The 20,033-nt window shown below is 31.8% G+C and overlaps 1 protein-coding gene across 1 annotated transcript; it reads left to right on the top strand.

Moving 5' to 3' along the window:
• The first annotated feature begins 136 nt into the window (after positions 1–136).
• On the top strand, positions 137–18,912 carry ZnT63C (solute carrier family 30 member 1). Its single transcript, XM_085959212.1, has 9 exons — positions 137–368; positions 3,051–3,232; positions 4,445–4,667; positions 4,940–5,167; positions 6,843–7,018; positions 8,793–8,905; positions 14,108–14,231; positions 14,658–14,762; positions 17,867–18,912. Exons 2-9 carry the CDS (start codon positions 3,056–3,058, stop codon positions 18,026–18,028), a joined length of 1,308 nt encoding a protein of 435 aa, XP_085815338.1. The 5' UTR covers positions 137–368; positions 3,051–3,055; the 3' UTR covers positions 18,029–18,912.
• Positions 18,913–20,033: the final 1,121 nt, after the last annotated feature.

The raw sequence follows: 20,033 nt of genomic DNA, 5'->3' as shown, positions 1-20,033 counted from the left end.
TTCCCACCCTTATTTATTTTTATTATTATTTTGAAAACAGCTATCCGAGTATACCTGGCAATAGATATGTGTTTATTTTCTGTATGTTGTCGTTCTGAGTATTGCTAATCAATCAGCTAAATATTTTTAGAAGAATACTGTCAAATTTTGACAGGACAGTTGCCATTATAATAAAAAAATTGTCGAGAATGTTCACGATTTCGAAAATGGCTAAGTAAAGTATTGTCTCGTTTCTGAGAAGTTCATTAATCATTACATATCATATGACGTAGATGCCTTTAGTCGAAGTGGTACCTGCTAAGTGAATATAATAAACATTTACGTTTATATCGTCTTGATGACAACAGTGATATTGTTTTCTTTATAACGTGAGTATTTTATTTTGTTGCCGATCATTCAAAACATATATAGTGCGCTTTATGAAAAACAGTGGCTACAAAAATAATTCAGTGAGATTTTTAAACACAATTGCAACTCATCCCTTTTCAATACAAGGCTAATTAAAAATGCACGTCTTATTATTAATTCTTATTCAGTTTAACAACGTACATTATTATTATTTTCGAATGTATCGTTCCTATTACTTTTGATCTACTTACAAAAAGTGGGAAATATTTTCTATTGTCTTTTTTGTGGATTTTATTTATATCTTTTTTTAGTAACCTAGATAATAGAGCCTTGATTATAATAAAAACATTTAACCTTAGTGGATACAAAAAATGCATCACCAATTGATTTTATTTCCTCTTAGAACTTGAAATCCGTGAGTCACTTACTAGAAGGCATTGAAACATTGTGTTGATGCTTTGAGAGTTTCATTCTTTAACTAAATGCTCAGTGAAAATATTTTTCCTTAAAGTTTACTCACAATTAATTATTAATAGCCAGGTGAGGATTTTTTCACTAGCAACAAGTTGCTTATTAATCTCTATTTTATTATATTGAATATAATATTGTGGGTACAAGTGATCGTAATATCTATTTTGCATTCGGTTGAAATGTTTAATTTATATATTTCCCAAATTGAAACATGAACATAATAAGAAGTTTCATTAAGTTGACGGAGACCTAAATTTCAAGTTCCTAGACATTCTGGGTGAATTTGACAATATTCTATTCAAAAGAGCATTCATTAATTTTGTAAAATTTCTGTAATAATAAACCACCATTCCTATTTCATTAATTAATCTGAAGTAATATTTCAGAATCATTAAAATATTATTAAAATTATTACTCACTCACTCCGTACATACATAAAGTATTTACAATAATATTTTAAAATTAATTTCTAACTTGACAACATATTGACATTTTATAGTTAGCTTGCTTAGAAAATTACTAACTTAAAGCTATACCTCAGCTGAGGCATGGTCTAAAAAGATCGTAACTATGCGACGCGTGGATTGTGCTAATGACACATGTCGAACAGAACATAATTTGTCATAGAAAATTCAACATGCGTCCATTTAGTGTTATGTTTTTGTTATATTAGTAATAATAATAATATATTCATTGACATGTTTGCTTTGTTTTTTCTTTACTTTCACTTTTTTCTTATGACGCCATCACAAAAAAAAACGTCGTGCTCCCACCTCGAATGCGGCTCAGCGATTGGTGACAATGCAAAATTTCGTCCGTCCTATTGTTGAAAATTATTTGCCGTTTCACTTATGTGTGCTCTTGACAACAACATAACAAATTAATATAATAAGTTTTTGAAAATGTACAAGTTTTGTTCACAATATTCTGTATTAACCTGGACCAATTATTATCGATGACAACTAAATATTCTCTGTTATACCTAATTCAGTGGGAAAACACTATTGACAAAATTAGGAGTGATTTTGTTGTTTTAAATTATTGGAATATTGCCATGACTGTTTACGTACATTGCATTCAATGACATGGTGGATAGTATTATTAGATTCCATCTTTAGAAAATTCCAGTGACTTTGTTTTTACATTACTATTAGAAAAATCATAAAACATTATTTTTATGTTAATTCGTGGGTTATAAATATTTTACAAATTGGCATTTGTACTCTAACAACTTATTTAAATTATACTTTCCTATGGCTGTTTAGACATAAGTAATCTTATCTTGTAGGTGTACTTATAATTTTATTGTTTCTTGTAATCAAATAAAAAGGTATTTAATATGTCCACTGAAGCTAATTGATAATTAATTATGTGAGTGAATACTTTGTACCTCCTATTATGTCTAAGTATCAAAGTAATCTTGAAATTATTCTATATTAATGTAAATAGTATTTATCTTGGTAAATAAGTAATTTTCTCAGTGAGGTAAATGAAATGCCATTCATGTTTCCGCATTCAAGTACATACATAAAGTGTTGTCTTAATTCAGCATAAGTTTGAAATAATCAATACTTTACTGATTATCTTGTTTATACCTACTTTTATTATTAGTATATGTTTTGCAATCACCGTTTATAGCACTTACCTATTCAGCTGTATGCAGTACATAAATACTTACTTGTGGTTTTGACGTGATAAATAAAATTAGGTACCTATACGGTTGCCACATAATAATAATGTGGTTTTTGGTTCTAGATTTAATAATCTCTAAGTATTTTGTGAAAAACAATGTTCATTTAAAATCTTTTTACATCTAAAAACATCAACTAAATTACCTATACTTACCGAACAATAGAGATGTAAATCTAAAATATTTATCTCAGAATACATCAGCGCATAATTTTATTCATTAGTAAAAACAATTTCAACAGTGAGTCCAATTGTACTTCATATTATTGTGAGGGTGACATTTTCAAAGAGAAGAACACATTTCTTATTCACACATTTTCACATTGAAAATTTTTATATTTAAGTTGTGTCCCAATTTTTAGATGTATTTATAGATAATTTAATGGCTTCTTAGTGTTGGCACTAAAAGTGTTTCTGTGCATTCAATTTGCACTAAGTAAATGTGATCTCTTTGTATACTGACAGAACCGATTTTTGACTCTTATAAGTATAAGATTCGCTGATTTCTTTGTGTCTATTTTTGTATTTATTATTTTTTACAGTAATTATGAGCAAATTTACCGGTAAAAAATGTCGACTGTTGTCCATGTTATGGCTGACAACCATCTTCTTCTTTGTGGAAATTGTGGTGGGCTATGTGACGAACTCCATGGCGTTGGTGGCGGACAGTTTTCACATGTTAAGCGATGTTGCAGCTCTGGTTGTCGCTTTTCTTTCAGTGAAGGTGAGAATCATTTAACAGTATTCAGAATAATAACATTGGAAACTTTAAGTTTCGTAAAGAACTATTCACTCAAATTGGTGTATAGGTATTATTGGGATTATTTGTTTTTAATCTTTGACGATAATTGCCTGTTATCTTTATCATGGTTTTTGTGTTTTCAGTTGAGTGTTGTATCTATATCGATTTTTTTTGTTCTCTAATTAGGTACTATGACAAATAACTTTTAAAATACAATGGAAATTGTATTATTTATTAAAAATCAAGCTCAATTTAATAAATAATTGCTTAACTGTTTACTGCGTTTGCAATAATAATCAGCTATTATTTAACATTATCTGAAAATGGTGCTTGGATGTGGCATATAAATTTGGTACCATCAAATAGGGTTACACTGCCTATTCACTGGAATGTAAATTGATAGTATTTCCTATGTAGAATAACTACTGTAGTAAGTGTATATGACTAATAAAACTTTCTTAAAATCAATCTATAAATCAATAATACATTACAGTAAAAATAGACGAAATATCTCCATTAAACGATAATAAAAATTCAATGGAACCTAATACCCCGTCCCGTTTACATGTGCATAGATTTACTGTGAGCAGTAAGAAAATGTATGGGGAAACATGTATTAATCCTGCAGTTGGCAAGATTGCGTGCATGAATCAAACAAGTTTGGAAGGTTCTAAATTTTAACGCGCAGTAGAACGATAATGGCAAACCTGCCGGTAAAAAAACGAACTAGTACTCATTTTGATGTTAACCGATTTTCAATACGTCCTGTCAAATAGTACCAAAATTGACAACATCGCGCCTCGCTTTCTCTTGAAGAATGAGATTAGACAGACAGTCAGCACTTTTACATGTAAACAGTTATTGACACGATAGTTTAAAATAAGGACTATTGCCGACAGTAAATCCATGCACGTGTACAGGCGCTATAAGGTTCCTCTTGATATTTTTTAAAGAAATTAATATTTCCAGTGCTTAGAATCCTTCTGAGATTTTGAATAATAATTGCTTTAACATGAATAAATATGACACTGAGAGGTGGGGAAAACCAGACTTAATAATTTATTCATTCACTATTTAATATTATGTCATACTACTACTTTTTTATTTATTCTAGAAGACCGTAGAATCAAACAAAACGTGTTTAATATTATTTAATTGTTTTTTTTATCCAACTATGTTATTGTTTATTTGTAGATGTCACCTAAAAAGTGGTCAAAAAACACTTTTGGTTGGGCACGTGCAGAAGTGCTGGGTGCACTAGTAAATGCGGTATTTCTTGTTGCGTTATGCTTCAGCATAACTGTAGAAGCATGCAAGAGATTTATCGAGGTGGAAGAAATCCACGAACCAAAACTCTTGGTGGCTGTCGGAGCTCTCGGGTTGTTAGTGAATCTAATCGGACTTTTCCTGTTCCATGGTGAGATTTTTTAATTAATTTTGATATCTGATATTTTGACTTCTTTTTTACATTGATGATGATAAATACTGGAATAGAAGAATACCCAAACATTTCAGATGTGTGGTGATATAGAGAGTCTCGGTAAGTAGGAGCTGAGGAAAATTTACCATGTAATTTACGCTACCTACTGTTACCAAAAAGTTATTCCTTGTATTATGTAAATTATATCAACGGTAGTTTTAATTGTCAATAAGAATGTAGCTAAATGACATGTTATTTTATTTTGGCAGAGCACGGAGGAGGCCACGGTCACTCGCACGTGGCCAGTAATCTGTCAGAACTGGTCGGCACAAACGTCACCGACGACAATGAGAACGATTCAATGTATTCAAAGACCATATCGGGAGTTCCCACTTTGCCCCCCACGGTTCCTTCGAAGAGTCGCCATGGTCACAGTCATGACGCATCACAGATGAATATGAGAGGAGTATTTCTTCATGTGCTTTCCGATGCATTAGGTGAGAAAAAATTACGTTATAGTGGGACTACAAGTAAAAGTAAAATGTGCGGATACAATTTCGTCCTGTGGGCTAGTAGGTAGGGTTACATATTTTCTATGATCGCTATTGCCGCTATCGTGTTAGTGTCTCTCTTGGCCCTCTGCCGTTTTTTGTTAACTTTACTTGAAATGTGATACATTTATAACAATTTATCTATATTTTTAAATTAAACTGATATCATATTGAACTAATCTCTTGATAAGTCTATTGTGCATGAAATGTGTACCACTCAAACTAAGCCTACATAAATACAAATATTATACAGGCTATTCTTTTTTGTCTTCTATTATAATCATTGAGATGCAACGTAAATGTGATAATCAAATTTGTGCATTGACATACAGTGAATATCGAACCTTACTTATAATGTAGTCCTTTGTATAGCAGTGTTTTATTGTACATGAATCATGTGTTTGTTGTCACAATAAAGATAGCATCTTATCTCGTTTATATACTGCAGAATAAATATATGCGGAATTCGTCTGACTTTTTTTCAAAGGAAAAATGGGATTCAATATTGAAATCGCCTTTTTATTTGGTTAATAAAATTTTTAGATAAAATCAGTAAAAGAGGAAACTTAAATTTATCAAACAATTGCGGATTTTAGATTTTCGAGTGATTTAATACCGCCATTGTAACTGCATGATTTAAAGTAAATTACTTTCGCTCACATAGAGCTGAGTGAAACATATGGACTTCCATAGAATTAACTGATTTTTTTTTACAAAGAATGTTTGATACCCATTCACCCAACCTGTTGAATCCTTGCTCTGTATTGAACACATATCGAAAAGACAGATTAGTGTTTGGTTCCAGCAGCGGGTAATGGGTGTTCTTCCAAATTTAAACTATTATATATTCATTTCATTTCCCAATACAGCTATTATAGTTATATTATAATTTTTGAAACTTTCACGGTTGATTGTTTTAATAATAGATTTTTGGGTTGTCACCGCGTGTTCTTTTTTCCTCGACATTTTGGGCTCGTTACAGAGGCTATTGTCAAGAAAACTCTCTTGCGGTGACAACCCAAAAATCTGTTGCCATGTGTTTATCTATATGCCGTCATATCTTTATCGGTCAACACGTTATCCTTAATCTACAATGACTTAAATAGTGATATCATGTGTAAATACATTGTGTATTATAATTCCATTATCTTTGCCCTACAATCGATGTTTTAATACCTTTTGGTATTTATGTCAAAACTAAGCGAGGATGCATTAAAAATATCTTTTGTGTAAATATGGAGTATGCAATAAATCATTGACCTCATTAAACGGATGTATTTTTTTTATTTATTTGCCAAGATGTTGGATAGTGTACTTATAATTTTAATATTAATATAGATTTGAATATAAAATTTATCTATACCAGTGGAAAGATACTTCCTCATCAATTTTATATTGACTCCGAAGTGCAATAAATGTACATTTATTTTTAAGATGAATAAAACATGTAGATTATGTATATAAAGCAACAGACTTTAAACCAGAATGTGAGCCGCCATTTTGTTTATGGGGCTGCCAGTAGAAGACGAAAATATTGAATTGGTTACCAACAACACATTCAATCGTTCAATTCGAAAATCGAACCACCTGTGAAATTCTTAATACATTGACATACTTTCAGGGTCCGTGATCGTAGTGTGCTCCGCCTTAGTGGTCTGGTTGACGGATTGGGAATACAGATATTACATCGACCCCGCTCTGAGTGTCGTTCTCGTTCTTCTTATTCTTCATTCGGTGTGGCCGCTTTTGCGAGAGTCTGCCCTCATACTGCTCCAGACTGTTCCGACGCACATACAGGTAATAATTGAAAAAAAAAATTTAAAAGAAAATTTTATACACAGAATTTCACCAATCCGACACTATATAAAATTTGGTGCCGGATTATTGGAATCTATGAATTGTGTAAGTACCACAAATATATAACTAAGCATTTGTGCTTTTGTTTAAGACAATATGTGTTTTATCTGTTTACTTTTCAAAAAGCAGTCAAGTTTTATGGGTAGTAAGTAGGACAACATAATTGTTTACCATTATAATCTCTTATTGATAGTCATTTTCTCACATCAAACTTTGTTTAAAAACTCTCGGCTCCGATAGTGTCAGACCTCTGAAGTGCTGGGTCAGTGATATTCTAGTGTTACCGCAGAAATACTACATTTTGATTCTAATTTTATCAAATCAGGTGTCAATGTAATAAAATGTGCATAACTAGATAGAATTTGTTTACAGACTTGTTTACAGTTTCCCAAATATTTTTACTCAAGGAACCCTTTTATATGTTATGTAACATTGCATATAACATAAAATAATATATATATCCATTTGGTGATTACCCGTATATACACATATAATTTTAAATTACTCGACTGTAATGATCGACCTTTCATAAAATTAATAATCTTGACCGACTCCGTCTAGCTGTTTTAAAGGTAATTGAAATATTGTTACGAGTCTTCAATCCATATTTTTTCAAATCCATTCGGGAAATGATGTACTTAATTTTGTCTGTCTGCACGGTAAATACAAATTATTTATCATTGTGGTGATAGTGTAAAACTGTCAACTTAACCGAAAATGAAATGTCAAATAATTATAGTCAACTAGATCAGTGATCACCAACCTGTGGGCCGCATACAGCCCCTGAGATGTTTTCCTACAGCCTAGCAAAGCTTTTTTCAGTAATAATAGGGTGAAAAAAACACAGATCAAATTAATAAATAGATTTTATAAAAAACACAGGGTTTTGAATGTGTGAGTGTCCTACAAAAATGAAACACATTCTATAGTGTGTTTTGCAACCTTCAAATATACCAATATTGAATGAGCGTCGGTGCATAAACGGACAGCAGTTGTCAGAATGAAATACATGCTTAGAATGACGTATTTTTGACACCTGTTTAAGTTTATCCCATATTCTTCCACACTCAAGATCGGTTGCCTGTTACTCCACACCCGTTGGGTATTTCAGCTGCCGTTAATTCTGTGTTCCCTGGGTGAAAATAAATGTAATTTCATTGTTTTGCAATATTATCAGTATAATAATACAAAAAATATTAAAGTGCTTAACTGCAGCCCCCAAAAAGTTTTCGGTCCACATGAAAAAACAATTGCTCATTGCCAAACTAGATATTGAAAAAGTGACATAATTTTATTGTTATTTGGTGTATTATTTTCAGAATAGAGATAGGTACTTACTGCTTGGTGTGTATTTTAAATATATTCATAATTATTGGTTCATTATCTTATCTACCGATTGAAGGATGTCTGTTTCCGTTAATATTTCATTTACTAATTATTTATAATTTGGAAACCTCTTTGTTATTTTATTTCATTCGACTTATTCACTCTGGATAAATAATATATTCTCAGATGATCTTCACTGAGTTTTAATAGATCATGACATAAATTAAGTAGGTATATTTGTAACCATCACATATTTTGAATACTTTCAACGGTCGTCAGCTGTCAAATTACTAGCATTGTCTGATAATTTATTCAAGGACCTACAGAGTGGCTAGTGAATAGCCAAGCATTATCAATATAATGTGTTGAATTAATCAATCATCTATAGGTGGATGCGATACAAAGGCGCTTACTCGAGAGGGTGGATGGTGTGATCGCTGTTCATGAATTTCATGTTTGGCAACTGGCTGGAGATCGAATCATTGCCTCTGCACACATACGGTAAGAGATTCTTTTTATTATTTTAATAAAACGGTGGTTCACAACTCATGACCGGCTTTGCCGCGCCTCACAATATTAAATTCTACCTTTGGTTTATTAGTCGAAAGCTGTTTAAATTATGCCTAAATATTTAACTTCCTGTCTCTATCTCATTCTAGCACTATTCAGAAATAATAGGCACCATACTACTTGGTATTTTTGGTAACCGTATTCTACTAAGTAAATGCTAATTCAATTATTAAATTAATGAAGTTATATGTGCTTTGGTACACATCGTATATAACGATGAATATGTATATTATGTAAAATTGTGAGTTCAGTATTTTTCACTTTCTTTCCGCTCCAGCGTAAGCATTCTCACTATTGCTGATACTGAGTTGCATATTCTAAATTTGTATCTATATAGTGTAGTGCAGGATGGAGAGTGACACTCTAATCTAAGCTTGAGAGGGAAAAGTATATAATTTTCCATGGCACGTCTTGTCCCCTGTGCGGCACGTGAACTATTGGAAAATATGTTGTAAAACAATAAACATTTTATATGAAATGTGTACTTTCATTTTTATATATACCACATACTAGTTAAATAATTTTGTGATCTTAAAATATTAAAAATTCTGTGCCGAATTTCAATATGAGAATCAAAAGAATTCGTCTTAAATTAGTTTCTTAATACTACCGACTGATTGCTCTCGATTGAAATTGATTATAAATATGCAAACATTTTAAATGAATACACTTCTATAATTTATGACTTATGTGGATCAATGTCAATTTCAAATTACAATAATTAGTGAATGTCTGCTCCAACAATTGTCACTTAAATAATAAAATTATTGAAATATGTCATAACTTCTATAATACGACAATTCATTTAAAAAATGTTCAACATTGTTAATGAATCGATACATTATGAATTTGTGACAACACATGGATTATTTAGACAGGGTGTTTCCGGTGTCACTCCAAAATGTAATATTCATAAGAATAAGATGAATAAATGAGTACATACCAAAGAGATTGGACAGTGCTCTGATTGGTACATACATATCGGACCCGTGTGTTACATGTGTACTGGACATAAAATAACATACTGCATTAAATGACAAAGAGACTTATAAAAATCTGCAAGAGATAAAAGATAGTTCAATACGTATCTCCAGAAAACACCTTTTTATTAATGTCAGTTAAATATAAAATATTTACTTGTATTTGAGGTCTCTATGGGGTAAATATTAATCAGAATCTCATATTATGAACATGATAAAAATGAATCTGTTTTTAACCTGTCTACCTATAATCGATTAAGAATATAAAATAAATGTTTTCCACTCGGTTGATAATCATTAAGGGGGGACATGCTCGTCGAAGGTCAAAATTGAGTTTTTATTGTATATTCAAACCATGATCCTGGACACTCCTTAAACGTTGTAGATGATTTATTTATATAATTTTGAAGCCTTATTATCCTTTATAGTTATTTTAAACATTTGATGACTGCATGAAGTATTTTTGTTACATAAAATAGTATTCTTTTAAACCTCTCGCTCTAATGTTTTAGAATATAGTCATATTTCGGTACATAACTGTGCAGTTGTGTTAAGATTTTTTACATGTATTAATTTTTAAACGTATTTATAAAACCATTAGCATAATTTATTACGAGATAATTTTTGTAAAATATTCACGATAAAAAATTATATTGATAATCTCTGTGATCCCAAATTTGACAAGAATTAGGCATTTTATTATTCAAAAAATCGGCAAGAATAACACATTTCAAGATGATTCTAAAGATATTAATTATAAGATATGTCTTTGACCATTCAAGTGTGATAAACATTTTATGAATAATGATTGCTTTATAATAATTATTGACCTAAGAATAAGGTAGTGTTTTTTTGAAATACGCCATTTCTTTTGTCATTCCCCAGTGGTTAAGCTACAACATACGGCCGTAGCCATAAATTAACAAACTATTTTTGAAGTAGGGAGTAAAATGATATTAACGCGCGTGTTTGAACATGTACTGTTTAAAAAAAAATTAAAAAAAAATCGGTTAGGTACATGTTCAAACACGCGCGTTAACATAATTTTACTCCCTACTTTAATTATAGTTTGTCATTTTATGGCTACGGCCGTATGTTGTAGCTTAACCACTAGGGAATGACAAAAGAAATGGCGTATTTCAAAAAAACACTACCTTATTCTTAGGTCAATAATTATTATAAAGCAATCATTATTCATAAAATGTTTATCACACTTGAATGGACAAAGACATAGCTTATAATAAGTATCTTTAGAATTATCATCAAATGTGTTAATCTTGCCGATTTTTTGAATAATAAAATGCCTAATTCTTGTCAAATTTGGGATCACAGAGATTATCAAATTAATTTTTAATCGTGAATATTTTACAAAAATTATCTCGTAATAAATTATACTAATGGTTTTATAAATGCGTTTAAAAATTAATAAATGTAAAAAATCTTAACACCACTGCACAGTTATGTACCGAAATATGACTATATTCTAAAACATTAGAGCGAGAGGTTTAAAAGAATACTATTTTATGTAACAAAAATACTTTATGCAGTCATCAAATGTTTAAAATAACTATAAAGGATAATAAGGCTTCAAAATTATATAAATAGATTATCTACAACGTTTAAGGAGTGTCCAGGATCATGGTTTGAAAATACAATAAAAACTCAATTTTGACCTTCGACGAGCATGTCCCCCCTTAACAACAAAAATTTATTTTAAATGCACTTATTGATGTATGTCCCCTAAAAACGATTGAAGATTTGCTTTTTATATTCCTATAGTAAGCCTTTCTCAAAGACTTATACGCATTATGATAACATATTGATTTAGCTGGACATGCCATGATCGACTACAAACTAGTTTAATCCAGTATCTATCAGACCGAATCCTATCTGTCATATTAAAATATTACTATATCTATTTCTGTAAATATATTTGTGTTATCTTTTAACATAATTCTTTCACTTATTTTTAAACGTCTCTTGTAACTTTGAGTGCTTACTTTTTGTGTCGTCTTAAACACTCTGCACTCGTTAATGTTAATTAGGTCAAAAATGTGTAAGAACCAACCGGCCGATGCATTAATATCAATTATTATTATTATTAATTTGCTCTTGCTCCGTTCGCTGAAGTTATTCTTATAAAACGAATTGAGTATGTATATGAATTCTCACTTTCTGATTAGGAGAAATGGTGTCACTGAAGTATGAACAAATCAATATAATCGTCACTTTTGTGTAACTTTTAATCGCTATATTATTAATTAACGTCATTTTGCGTAATCATTTAAAATGATAAGATCGTTGATTTGTGACATGTGATTTGATTGATGATGTCATTAATTTTTTTATAAAATTACACACTATCTTCTTATTTAGGTCAATATCACATTAATATTATATTGGATCAATAATTAAAGCGACGCATATTCACCTGTGATAAATGATTATAAATTTAGTCCACCAAAATGTCGATGAAATATGTAGGCTTGTAGAATAAAATGATGTACTTGAAAATGATAGATTTCGTAATCATATAACGTGGTCTAATTTTTTTCAAAATATTACCCACTCATTTTGACATGATTGTTTTTTTTATTATAGCATAATTAAAATAATTTTCTATTAAGTAATTATATTCTTTTCAATGACGATTATTTACCTACTGTCCAACAAGATCTTCTTGGCTACATGTTAAAACTGTGAAATAACAAGCAGTAAGTATATATATGAGGTGTTTTCAAATAAAGTTACATTCTCAAATATTGTGAATTATTCATTCAATAAAAAAAAGGTTTATTACTAAAATATTGTTTTAAGGACACTGTATTATTACCAATGCTTCGTCATATCGTAAAGAGGCATTAAGCTGAATATTTACAAACATTATCCATTGTGTTCATTCCATATGTAATTTTATTTACTCCATACACATATTCTATCGTTTTTCTTGGTATTGTTATCATCATTCATTTTGCTGCAATATAGCTAATCGTAGAAACCATATTTGATCCTAAGGCCGCGTCCAGACGCGTGTAATATAACGCGAATTTGTCGTATGGACATAGCTACGATCCTTACATGTAATGCTCGCAATGCAGTTTGCAGCGATGTTTGCGCTGATCCAACGGCTGTCAGTTTTTAAAACGAACACAAAGGCGCTCACACATTATACGTTACATTACATGCGTCTGGATCCGGCATAAGATTATATGAGCCTTCACAGAGTGGAGGATGTACGAGAAATGGATGTTAGCCACTTTTAGGTGGTAAACCTAAAAACCTATTAGGTCCATACTCTGAGTGAAAACCCACATTCAAATGCAACGTTTGAATTTGCCAGACCCAGGATTCAAACAAAGGACCCGCAACATTATAAGCCTGATGAATAACCGCTCGGCCATCGTGCATTCCATAATTTAAAATCATTTCAATCGTCATACCTAAAATGTAGAAAAAACCTTATATAGAGATAGAGCCTAAATGTATAAAATTGAAGCAAAAAAAATCTCTGGTCTACTGATTAAGTTAGCTACAAGTGATTTTTCATTGCACGTTCATTTAGAGAGAACTTCACATTTCTACCATGATATCCCACTATTATTTCATATCCCACTATTATTTCAGATTCACCCAAATAGTGAATTATGTACATGATTCAATGTCTAGTTATTGCCAAAATAAGCTTTAAATATTCATAGGAATGGATAGTGTATAATTAAATTCAGCTTAATTTAACATTTTACACATCTTACATAAATTATTGCCGTATCAAAATAGAGATTTAATTATAAAAGTTAGCTCTAAAATATCTGTGGTATGCAATATACTTTCTTGTCAATTTTATGTTGGCTGCCAAAAGCAATATTATTGTTAAGATGAATAATCACATAATACACTAAGAAGTGCATATTATGTAGGTTATGTAAATATAGCATCAGACTTTAAACCAGAACTCGAGGCGCGATTTTGTTTTTGCCAATAGAAGAAGAAAATAATGAACTTGTTACCGATACAGCCATACATATAGTCGTTACACTTATGAGCAGGCGTTTATTAGTTACTTTTTACTATATTATTTTATATTAGTCGACATGTTTCAATATCTCTTAAAAATAATAAGGTTTCATAATAAATACTATAATTATTATTTTAGGTGTCGAAACTTATCTGAGTACATGAAAATTGCAGAGAAAGTGAAGGAATTCTTTCACAATGAGGGCATTCACTCTACAACTATTCAACCTGAATTTGTAGAGCTTCCAGCTGACGGTTTAGAGGTTGGTTTTTATTTCCTATTTCAAATGTTATTTTTTCTTTTTTGATTTCATTAGTTTCCATGACTGATTAAACAATATCCACTCCAGACAGAGCAAATGGAACAATATTCAGATATCTTCACAATGGGTTTTTATAAAAATTAGAAAAATATAATGATGTTTATATGAATTTTTACGCTACTATGAAATCATAAAAAAATATATATTTTCATGTATCTCATCACTATTGTTGAAAAATCATTAATAAATATAGATAATTTGAAATTTTTAATGCTCACATTCGGGCTGAGCTATTGCACCCATAAACATAAAAAAATATGAAGAGGTGTTTTAGCAAATATGAGTATCACGTAAGCATTCTGTATTTTTTATTGTCACCGATTGGTGTTTAAAAGTGATGTGCGAGTAAATAAATCGGTTTTCCAGGGAATAACGGGCGGCAATAGCAACGTGGAGCCCCCTTGTGCTCTTCACTGCCCCACCGCCGATCCCCCCTGCCACAACGCCACCTGCTGTGGAACTAACAAACAGGTGAGCGCAATACAATCTTTTATTATATTTTTTCTACAGTTTTGACCACTTCATGATAATTTAGAATAATTCATATTTTATTTTTCTTTAAAGAAGCGTTATACGAGGGTGGGTCAATAATTCCTTAGAAAAAAGCATTAAAACAGTTTTTATTTTTGTATTTTTTTTTTATTTCTCAACATAATCTCCTTGGAGCTCAATACACTTGGTTAGACGTTTCTCAATTTTTTTTAAACCGTCAGAAAAATAAGTTTTCGGAAGGTCCTCAAAATAAGCATTTGTCCGATCGATGACTTCTTCATTTGAAAAAAAACGTTGTCCACTTAGCCATTTTTTTAAGTTTGGGAAAAGGAAAAAGTCACTGGGGGCTAAATCTGGCGAATACGGTGGGTGGTCGACCAATTCGAACTTCAATTCTTCAATTTTAGCCATTGATCGTAAACATGTGTGAACACGGGCATTGTCCTGATGAAAGAGGATTTTTTTCCTGTTTAAATGAGGCCGTTTTTCTTCAATTTTGTTTTTTAGCTGGTCCAATAAAGATGCATAATAATCCCCTGTTATTGTTTTTCCTTTTTCCAAATAGTCAACGAAAATAATTTCACGTGCATCCCAAAATACAGTAGCCATAACCTTACCAGCTGATTTCACGGTTTTCGCCTTCTTTGGACATGGTTTGCCTTCGCAATCCACTGCTTTGACTGTTCTTTCGTCTCGGGAGTATAGTGGTGTATCCATGTTTCATCTACAGTCACAAAGCGACGAAAAAAATCATCCGGATTGCGTTGCATGAGCGACAACAGGGCTTTAGAGGCCACCACCCTATTGCGTTTATTGTCGACTGTGAGCAAACGCGGCACCCATCTTGCAGAAATATTTTTCATGCCCAATTTGTCATGTAAAATAGAAATGACGCTACCTTTTGAGATCCCTGTAACCTCAATTATCTCACTCAACTTTAATCTTCGGTCACTTTACACCATATCGTGGATTTTATTGATCATTTCTGGTGTAGTCACCTCTACAGGACGTCCTGAGCGTGGTTCATCCTTTGTTGATGTACGACCACGTTTAAATTCATTTAACCAGTTATAAATAGTTGCAAGTGAAGGAGCAGATATGCCGTGAACTAAATCCAACTCATTTTTTATTTCCTTTGCTGTTAACCCTTTTATATTAAAATGTTTAATAACAGCTCTAAACTCAATTTTCTCCATTTTCCATTTTTCCATTTTCCACAAGCAAATTTTTTTTTTAAATGTACGAGAAACACACAACAACCCGACCAATCTGATTGAAACTTCGCAGCATACTGAATCGGTAGTGCCGCTGCATGAAAACAAACCGCTTACAGTACTAGTCGCGCCACCTGTCGGCTTTTCTAAGGACTTATTGACCCACCCTCGTATCAGATAATTCTTCTACATTTTAGTGTCCCTCACTATTGAGGATTCTTACTCCTTTTATATGTACCAGTTTTGACTCCCCGGCGATCCTTGCATTGGCGATGAGTCTTTCCAAATTATCGTTTACCCTTCTAGCTATTTGACCAAAGAACAAGAAGACAATGTTAGTTAATAGTTAACATGGAGTCAGATAAATTGTGAGTTTTTCTGCCTCGACTTCAAAAAATTGGAATCCGCAATGTTCAGGAGTGCCCATATAATCTGCATGGTTTTTTGAAATTGCCGCACTCAACCAATTAAATAGAATCGATTACCGGCGTAAAAAACTATTTTCAATTATATTAAGGCAAATAATGTTGCTTTATTCACATTTATACCAACTACCAAATTGTTGTGTGTATTATCAACACAATATTGAACCTACTATAACATATTATTGGAAGATTAATTAACATAACTAAAAAATCGCCAATGCGACTTTCAACCACATGGAAATGGTATGGACAAACGTACACTCTACATTACCTTGTAAATATGATGGTCAACACAAAATTATCTATGAAAGAATTCTATAACTTCGGGAATCAGACCTACGATGAGTGTTCGAATTGCGAGCAAGCAAGCAAATGCGATTGTATTAACTATCACTTATCAGCAGGCAGCCGATGGAGTAACACGTTGTATAGTGTTGCAAATTAATGTTTCTGCTATTTTCGGAACATATGTTTCTATGTAAAACTAATAACACAGAATAATTATTTTTCGAAGGAATTCAATTAAATAAAATATAGTATGCGATTGTACAATAATACATAATATGTAATATTATTAGGTATCGTAGATTAGTTTTCTTGAGGATCCTCCGCATCTACAGTATACATGGACCAAACGCTACTGTAGAGTACTAAACTTATTGTTTGAAATATAGCTCTACTAATAAGAAGAATGGTACATTTTACCAAATTGGAGTTCAAAATTATAATCATCAAATTGAATGCAAATGATCACTTATGCTGACCTGTTTTGAGATTTTACATATTTTATCTTTAAAAATGTCTTCGCACAGGTATTATGTACCAGTGGCGAGGAGGGTGGAGGTAGGCTAAATTTAGTGTACACTATTTATGTCGGATCTTAACAGCCTACCTTTGCAGCATCATTTGACAGCTATACATGTGGCACTAGAAACACTGCGAAATTGTGGTATCAGACAGGAGAGGTTACCGAGCAAAATGCGAATCTATAGGAGCGCCACATATAATATGTTTCTCACAACTTATCAACTCGGCAATCAGTTGTTCCGTTATATCACGTAGGTACTTGGAAATTTGAAAGATTTAAAAAACGTAAAATCCATTCTCAACTTACATTGTAGTTATGCTATATGTAGGTACTTAAAATACGTAAAGTATACACTTCATAACTTTGCACTCTGCTTTACATATAATATTATCTATTTTTATTACTTCATATTATCATAATACTTGTGAATATCATTTGATCTAATTTTATGCAATGTAATCAGGTAAAGAGACGTATCCGTGTGGTAAAAATTGCAAAAAAAGTGCAAAGTTATAAAATATACTCTAAATGAATTTTTGTTGTCATTCGGTGTTATTGGTTGTCCTCTCGATGTGGAGCATGGTCAATTCAGCTCAATTCAATATGATTGTGACACTATAAAATTTTAAATTCCAGGGCCGTGAGACGCCATCGACGTCGCCCGCCACCACCCCGTACCTGTGCCGGCAGCGGAACGTGTCGACTTCCTGCCAGCAACCGGACGCGCTAGAGAGCGGCGCTTTGCTCGCACCGCAAGAAGCGGCGGCCGCACCCGACAGCCGCGAATCGTGCGTCTGACATCCGACGCGCCCGCTACCAGTCTCGGTCCTCTCGCCTCGCCTCGCCTTCCTCTCGCTCGCGCTCTGACGCCTCCCAGTCGCGCGGGCGCATCTCGTTCACCTTCGACGCGTAGCGAGCGCATCGTCCTAGGCCCGTACTTTAAGTAATTTGATAAGTATTCACCCCGTCGGTGGTTCCTTCGATTTTAGATTGCCTAAGCGGACGTCCCGTCCCGCTGAAGCTCGTCTCGTCGAGATTTCGATCGGTGAAGAAACTGCCGCATTCGCTTGTGCGACAGGCCACCGAGTGAAAACAGAAACTGCCCGTTAGATATTTACATACGTTTATGTATATATATGATTTGTGTAATATTGTGTATTATTTCTATTAATCGCCGCAAGGAGTAATTAATATAATTAGTGAAAATAAAGATAATTTCTCCTCTTATTAGAAAATCATCACGGTCTTCGTCTGCACGATTGCGCTATCCATCAGTATCTTTTTTTCTTAGTCAACATTACTTACAAAATTAATTTACTTCATATAATCATGTTTTACTGTGATCTTTCGTAAGAGACTTTCTAATGAAGTTTTAAATTCACCAAACCATGTTTTAATGTCATTTTTAGATAAATGCTTTATTTTTACCGATTGAAAAATAATTTACTCAGTAGAAATCCATTTTACAATAGTAGAACATTAAATTCATAAATCTAGTTTTTTTTAGTCGACAGCTGTTTATACATTCATATATTATAATGAGTCATGACCTAGTCTTGATGATGCCATCGACTAAATAAATATATTTGTGGAATTTAATATTGCTGAGTAATATGTATTATGCTACGTATTGATTCATTTTTACCTTCATATTATTATATATTATTCCAATCACCATTATGAAAGAAAAGAAAAAAAATTCCAATCCACTTTTTCAGTAAGATATTATTGTTCAGTTTGGATGCAAGATGAATAAAGTTATTATACCTTTAAATACACTAAAAGTGCAATAATTTTTAAAAGCCTTCTGACAATACATAATTAATGTGAAATTAAAACTCATTGCATTTAATATTTTATTCCAAAACACATAGTATTAAGTAACTTGCATCTATAGTTTTCACTTAATTGAATCAAACCTATTCGCATACATTCATTATTATTAAAAAATAATTATATTCAATTACCTGATACCACCATTATTAAATGTAGATTCGTTTATTTCTATTTTACTGATGTGTTGACAAAAATCAACTCGCAAGTTTTTACTCGACCGACCACATTAAAAGACTGTAATGGTCTATAAATGAATAGTTCAACATCTTATGACTTAACTAGTTGTTACTGCAAAAAAAATGTCATCTTACATAATCTGTAAGTGCTTTAATTATTCCTGACAATTAATATAATAATCTTATAGAATTATTCAATATTTTATACGACTGTAATTTGAATCACTGTCGAGTCTTGTTGAAAAATGCTTTTTCACAAACTACCATTGTACTATTAAACGCACTTATTAGCTCCCTACTTCAGTTGACAAAAATACAATTTTTTATTAAATTAGTACATAAATTAGAAAAATATCTATCCATAGCAGATTTAAATATTCTATGTATTTTACTATAAATCCCCAATTTGTTAATAATGGATATGAATCTTATGTGACCTGAAATATCTTGAAGCAGTATTTAAAAAAATGATTACAATAATAATTCCACCATTTTTACTGTTTGTTGCTGTTTTTGAAATAATTTATCCATATATTTATTTATTATTGATTTATATCTGAATATAATAATGGAATGTATCCCTTATTTTATTCTCATAATATTCCCTTTTGTCAACTGATTATATATCTTTAGACTATATCGATGGTGCAGATCACAGACCTTCTTAGTCAAAAAATAAGATTTTACAGGGGAAGGTTAAAACTGATTTATTTGTAGCATAATACGATGAATATGACATAGGAGTTTTAATTAAAAGATCAATAAACTTGGCTATATTTCTCTTTGACATA

This window comes from Rhyacophila brunnea, unplaced genomic scaffold (genome assembly GCF_057557595.1).
Source record: "Rhyacophila brunnea isolate RB1 unplaced genomic scaffold, BYU_Rbru_1.0 scaffold_8, whole genome shotgun sequence".
In the NCBI taxonomy this organism is placed as follows: Eukaryota; Metazoa; Arthropoda; class Insecta; order Trichoptera; family Rhyacophilidae; genus Rhyacophila; species Rhyacophila brunnea.
The sequence above is the reverse complement of the archived record's forward strand: the minus strand, read 5'-3'. Positions and strand labels throughout refer to the sequence as shown.